Source organism: Numenius arquata, chromosome 20, assembly GCF_964106895.1.
Source record: "Numenius arquata chromosome 20, bNumArq3.hap1.1, whole genome shotgun sequence".
Classification (NCBI taxonomy): domain Eukaryota; kingdom Metazoa; phylum Chordata; class Aves; order Charadriiformes; family Scolopacidae; genus Numenius; species Numenius arquata.
In genome coordinates this window covers 3,552,930-3,559,098 of record NC_133595.1, presented here as the reverse complement: position 1 = coordinate 3,559,098, position 6,169 = coordinate 3,552,930, and the positions used below count along the sequence as shown (strand labels likewise).

Below are 6,169 nucleotides of genomic sequence, written 5' to 3'. Positions count from 1 at the left end.
CCCTGTGAGGCTAAGGGCTGGTATCATGTGGGTTCCTTCTGCTGATAGTCAGATCAGTCCTAGCTGATGCCCCTACCTGCTGCACATCCTTCCAGTGATGTCCATTCTCCTATTGCCACCATAGCGCAGCTGAAGAGTGCGAGTGTGAGCTGCTCGTAAAGAGCCTTTTTCGTCCTGTTCTGAGGAAGAGGCTGGATTTGGATGCCTTTCATCTCCCAGTGACTAAGCCCTTTGACAAGACTGTGCCGTACCCCACACAAGCTCTCTTTCTCTGCCTCACAATTTGGTTAGATTAAGAAGGAAATGAAGAGATGAGGCCATCAGTGTGGGAAAGAGAAGGGAAATGTAATAATGTCTGGTGCGGGGCATGCAGCAGCACCGAGATCATAGGACAGGCCATACTGCAATTAAGATAGTTAAGTGATGCCTCACTTTTTCCATGGGGGAGGAAACTTATTTTCATCCCAAACATAGATTGTTTCTGTCGCTGATCGGGATGCATTCGCTCCATGATGGGGCAGCCCCTTCGTCTGCCGGACTCCCCAGGCTCAGTGCAGGCAGCACTCGGTTCCTTCGCAGCCGTGTCTTGAGAGCGCTTTGCACAAAACCCGGGCGGAAGATCCAGGGCGCTTCGCTGAAGCCGACTGCCGTGAGCTCGGGGAAGAGCCGGCCGTCCGAGCTGCCCCGGGCCGGGGGAGCCGGGCTGGGCTGTGCTCCGGGCCCGGCAGGCGGGGGCAGCCCCGGGCGGAGCGGCGGGAGCCCGGCGGGGCCGGCGCTCGGGCTGCGGGGCGACTGGCGTCTGTCCCGGGTCCTGAAGGCCTCCCGGGCCTCCGCCCGCAGCGCAGCCGCTGCCAAATGTATTTTTAAAGCCATGTAGCCCTTCTGTCCTTAATGCCACCCTGTGCCGGTCTGCCGTGCCAAGTTTGGCACCGATACCAGCGGCTTAGCCCGTGGGACAGGGGAGCGTGTAGGACACTACCTGGAATTAACCCCAAGCCCGGTGCCCACCTCCTGGGAGGATTCACAACGTCGGGAAAGGCGTCCCAGCTTACTGCCACGATCCCAGAGCTGGCATCGGTGCCAGACAGTGCCTCTCCAGTGCAGCGTGGAGGGTCACTGGACTGATCATTGTCTTGGAAAGATGCAACCACCATCCTTCCTGCTGCTGCGACCCTCCAGCAGAGGCTTGTCTGGATCTGGTGGGATGCTCTGGCCAGGGTGGGGTCCGAGCCCTTGGGGCAGAGGGAGAGGAGTGCTCTGGAGGGGATTTCTGTATCCTCTGACTGTGTGCTACGCCGTGACAAAAACCAAAACCACTCACAAAAGGCAATGCAGGCTTTGTACAAAAGTTTATTGCTGCATACCCCACTCCCGCGGGGGCTCCAGGGGGAGCCTGGCTGCCTGGCTGCTGGGCACCGGCCTGGAGGCTCAGGAAGCGCTTGGGAGCCGGTTCCGGCTTCAGCTTCTCCCTCTCCTCCAGAAACCTGGGAGAGAATGGCAGAGAGCTGCCGGGGGAGCCGCTCCGAGGCTTTCAGCCGGGGACAGCGGCCGCTCCCCGCGGCTGCCCCGGCCGCCCCTCCGGCCTCCCCCGCCTCCCTGCGCCGCGGGGAGCCGCGGACTCTAACCCGGCACCTACGGGCTTTGTACTGGTTGCATCCCAGCCCCGTCTGCGCGCCGATCCTCTCCATCCTCATCCCAAAGCAGCCGGAGAAGTGCCTCCGTCTGTAGGAGGAGAGGAGGCTCCTCCACTGGTTCTGCCCCTCCGCCGGCTGGGGAGGGCTGGGCGCCGGGACCGGGGCAGCCGGCGGGCCGCTCTCCGCCCCCGGCAGGTACCACTCGGAGCCGTCGTCCTCAGCCTCGGCCAACGGCTCGTCTTCCAGGCCCGGTTCCCCTTCCTCTTCCCGGAGCTGCCCCAGGGCCTCCAGGAGGTCCTGGAGAGGGAAGGAGAGGGGAGGACCGACGGCCGCGGCGAGGGGACAGGGAGCCCCGCTCCCGCCCGGCGGGACGAGTGCGGGTGGCTGCCCCGGGAGCCCCGGCCCGCCCCGGCCCCGGTACCTGCAGTGACCGCAGCTCCGCACTGTGCTCGCCGCCAGCCGGCTGTGGTCCTGCCCATGACAGGACAAGCAGCAGCAGCAGCGAGGCCCCGCAACACAGACCCGGGAGCTGCATCCTATCCTATCCTATCCTATCCTATCCTATCCTATCCTATCCTATCCCAACCCAGCTCAGCACGGTGTCACTGCTTTGCCCATGGATGCCTCTCCTTATATCCCCACTCTCTGCCCGGAGGGAGCTCAGCTGCCTCCTGCCAGATCCCCGCAGGAGCCGGAGTGCCACACTCTGCCCGTCAGCTTCGATAAGGGAACTGGTTACAACTGGCCCCACAGGTGACCCTTCAGGAGAGGGGGGTCCTCTGAGTGCAGCAAATCCTCTAGAGGAAGAGAGTTGCCCCAAGTCATCTCCTCCCCTCCTGGCAGCATTCATTTTCCCAGTGATTTCCTCCCCCTCCACTCTCCATCACTGTTAGGTAGGAGTTGAAGCAGTGAAAGGACCTTGCACTTTCTGCCTGTTTGCTCTGCCTCACATCTGCAGGCACGCAGGAGCTGTGAGCTGGCCCAAGCAGGGGGTTGATTTCCCCTCCGAGGGGATGAGGGATGGATCATTTCTCCTCCATGGGGGAGAGAAGTGGGGGGAATTGGAAATTTTCCTCTGTCTGTAGCAGCTCCCAACAGCTTTTTCTTCTCTGTATGCATTTTTTTTTTTTTGTGCTATGTAAATAGGCCATGTCCTCAGATTTGGGTTCAGGAGATTTTCCTTCCTTGCAAATTCATGTGATGATGATTCTTGCCTTCCTCTGGCATTGTTGGCAGACCCTTCCCTCTATAGCTAAGAGGCACTAACTTTATAGTGGCCTAAGTCTGCCTTGAGCGATGGTATAGCTGACCACTTTGCTATACATACTGCTTGCTCTCCAGCCATGCCTTGGCTGCAGCAGCGAATCAGTCAGCGCCCTCCTCTCATATCCCACCATCTTTCCTATAAATGATGGTGTGTCCTGTCCCCCACAGCTTGGGCTGGAGTGAGAAATTCCTGTGGAACAAATGTTCTTTCCAGAAAGCCCAGACGCCTTGCTCAAAGAAAGAGGTTTTGTAGATCTTTGGATTTATGCTCCACAGATAAAAGTGTCTGAATTACCAATTTGGTGAGTGTAACAGGCAGCTTGTTTGTATGAAACTTTCTTTTATTTTGCCTCAGAGCTCTGCAGCAGTTTCTTATTAACTTTCAGTAAAACTTTTACCTTCTCTCCTGTATGAGTGGCAAATTTCAACTATAAATGAGTACAATTTCCACTGGTCCTGGGGTACAAATCAAGATGACCCTGTTTGATCCTTACAGAACAAAAGGCAGAAGCCGTGACATCCTGTGGGTAGAGCAGCAGACAGGGCCCTTTCAGTCACCGCCTGGGTAAGGTTAAAGCAATTACGCCAAGTTTCTGCTTCTGCCCTCCTCGCTTGTTTAGCCAGTACACTCATACATTTATCTGATTTCACTTGATATGCAGTGATTTCTGCTTGGCCTTTAATTCAGAGACTGTCCTAAAGCTCAGCAAAGCCAAAGAAAGCCTTTCCTCTGAGTTCAGAGGGTTTTGAACCAAGCTGTTGTGGTTTTACTATTGCTAGGTTCTGTATGAACAAACAACAACATACATTATGTTTTTACATCTCCTTCCCCCATTTTCTTATCTTTCTGTTCCACAAATCTCCTTCCAGCTGACATAATTTATCTTAGATTGGAAGCAAACTAGCAATATCAGCTGGTGTGGGACAACGATCTCTGCATCCAGCATCTTAAGAATTGGCAAGTGTGGTTTTGCTTAAAGCATCACAGCAAAGAAGAATCTGGCAGAGACGTGAAGTGTGTGTTTTGAAAGTAGGGTACCTGAATGAAGGAAGCTCACACCAGGTGGGAGTGTTATGTTGACAGAGAATAACAGCAAGAGAGCTAAGGTGAGGACGTGCATCACCCTCGATTTTGTGTGAAGTAAAGACAGACAGGAGTGGAAAGGGGTAAAGCAGTGAGAGTGTATGGGATCTGTGTGATGACCAAGGGAAATAAATACAACTTAGCCCTCTAATAATAAACTAGGCAGACTTGAGACTTGGATGAGACCAAATCTTGATCGCTGCCTAACATCACTTGTAAACAGGTACCCCAAAAGCAGATACCTTTGAGAAAGGTATCCGTATGTTTCCTTCTGTGTAGTAGTTTCATCGCAGGCTTTTCTCCTCGGCAGCTTCTGCAATCCTAGTCTGTAAATTCATGTGCTGCTGCTTAGTGGAGATGGAAATGGCACAGCTAGAGATGAGCTTCCTCCGTCTGACTGGCATGCTAACTTCAAAGGTTAGCTTTGATTTTTTAAATGCTAATAGAACTCAGCAAATTACCTAAAGTACACACACACCTGGCTTCAGTCCTAGGGGTCTAATTATGGAGCCTTTTATGTGAAATAAATTTCTTGCTTTCTGAAAAGTGGCTTTTTAAAATGTTCACACAAAATGCCAGGTGATGGGATGGCACGTTACCAGCTCAGTCTCTGGGGAGTTGGAGCTCTTATCTGTTTCTTATTCATCTTCTGTAGGATTCTGTTCACAAGTGCTCTCAGCTCAGTCTTCAACTTCCTCTGGCCTCTGTTATTTTATCTGCAAATAATTTCAGTGACCCACAGTCTATGTTAGTGTAGCTGAGTTTGGAAACAGGCTGAGGATGTTGAGGAAACAAACTCCAGTACCACTTGCCCTTCATTGGATTTTCAGTATATTCAGTGTTGAGATTTCAACGTCAAGAAGCTTTTATAACTGTGAGAATGTGCCTGCTCCTAGGGTTACTGAGAGCTTGGAGCAAGCTATCGGAGCCAGGATTATTAGGAGAGAGGCTGTAACCTTCACATTAGCACCAACTGTCACAAAATACCAGCTCTTCATTGTTTGACACCATAAGGTTCCTGGGCTGCGTGGATTAACCTTTCCCCCATATAGGTTGCACCTGGGCCAGGCCTGCAGTCAGCATAACCCAAGAGAGACTGTATTTAAGCAAGCTGGGTGCTTCCTGTCAGGTTCCCCCAAGGAAGCTTCCACTTTGCGTAAGTAAATTATTGTGTATTGGGGGAAAAGAAGTGAAAAAATCTCTTCCTAACCGCATGAAGGTGTGTTAGGTTAGAATAATGAATCAGAAATCTCTTTGCTTGTGTTTGTGCCGGGCAGATGCCTTTGTATGATGGAAGCTACAGCAAGGGAAAGTGCTGTCTGTGTGGCCCAACAAGACTCCAGGCTTCCAGGAGAATTCACCCATGAATTGCTGTCCAGTCTATGGGGCTTTCTCTAGAAAAGCTGTTCATACTGATCAGGCCACAGCGTTAGTTTCAAGACATGTGTGGCATGCCTACTGATACGTGAATTATGCTGAAAACTGATTTACTCTTTCATCCTCCGTTCCCCTCTTTAATTCTTCATCTGACTGGTGAAATGCTTCATTTTCCTGTTGCTTTGTTGACTATAATAAATTAATTACGTGGACTATTCCGTTGTTTGCGAGCTTTTACCCAGGGGTGCCTATGTAAGTGATGAGATTGTTCTTTACCGGTGAGTGTCTGTTTAGGGCATTTTCACTGTTGCTGCTGCTTTGTTATCAAAATTAATTTAAACAGAGTAAGTAGCAAACAGCATAAGACCTAATAAAGACTGTTAACTAGAGAAGCCTTCAGGATATGTTGTTGAATTTTCTGCTCTGGTTTTGTGTTGATAACCTCATAACTGCTGGTCTGAGGAGAGAAAGATTCTGGAGGATGGAATAGCCGTAGACAGGTAGAATTAGCGGTAATTTCTAAACGTGCAAGAGAGATTGAAAGGGTAAAAGATTGCAAGAAAATAGACAAGCTGTTGGTAGCTTGTGCAAGGGGAGAATATCTCCATTAACAAATCATTCTGTGCTTTCTGGTGTCAGAGAGTCAGCTCTTAAGTGTTGAAACTTATGTTTAGGAGCTTGTTGTATTGATGTCCTTCCCAGAGCAAGTCTGTGGCTTCAGGGTGGAAGCTATATATTGAAAATAGTGTGAGAGAAGAACGAAGCTTTCTCTAGTTTGGTTCTGAATAGCTCTTGAATGGGTCTGGCG

At 51.3% G+C, this 6,169-nt stretch overlaps 1 protein-coding gene across 1 annotated transcript; it reads right to left on the bottom strand.

The window, feature by feature from the left end:
- Positions 1–1,458: 1,458 nt before the first annotated feature.
- Positions 1,459–2,169, bottom strand: LOC141474087 (natriuretic peptides B-like). Its single transcript, XM_074161791.1, has 3 exons — positions 2,056–2,169; positions 1,637–1,931; positions 1,459–1,484 (listed from the first exon to the last, which is right to left on the bottom strand). The coding sequence occupies exons 1-3, from the start codon at positions 2,167–2,169 to the stop codon at positions 1,459–1,461; spliced, it is 435 nt and encodes a 144-aa protein (XP_074017892.1).
- Between the last annotated feature and the right edge of the window lie 4,000 nt (positions 2,170–6,169).

Excerpts from the sequence above, each read along its gene's own strand:
- LOC141474087 (XM_074161791.1), bottom strand. The coding sequence starts at position 2,169 with ATGCAGCTCCCGGGTCTGTGTTGCGGGGCCTCGCTGCTGCTGCTGCTT. Across the intron at positions 1,932-2,055 it reads CGGAGCTGCGGTCACTGCAG|GACCTCCTGGAGGCCCTGGG; the intron begins GTACCGGGGCCG and ends TTCCCTCTCCAG. Across the intron at positions 1,485-1,636 it reads ATGCAACCAGTACAAAGCCC|GTTTCTGGAGGAGAGGGAGA; the intron begins GTAGGTGCCGGG and ends ATTCTCTCCCAG.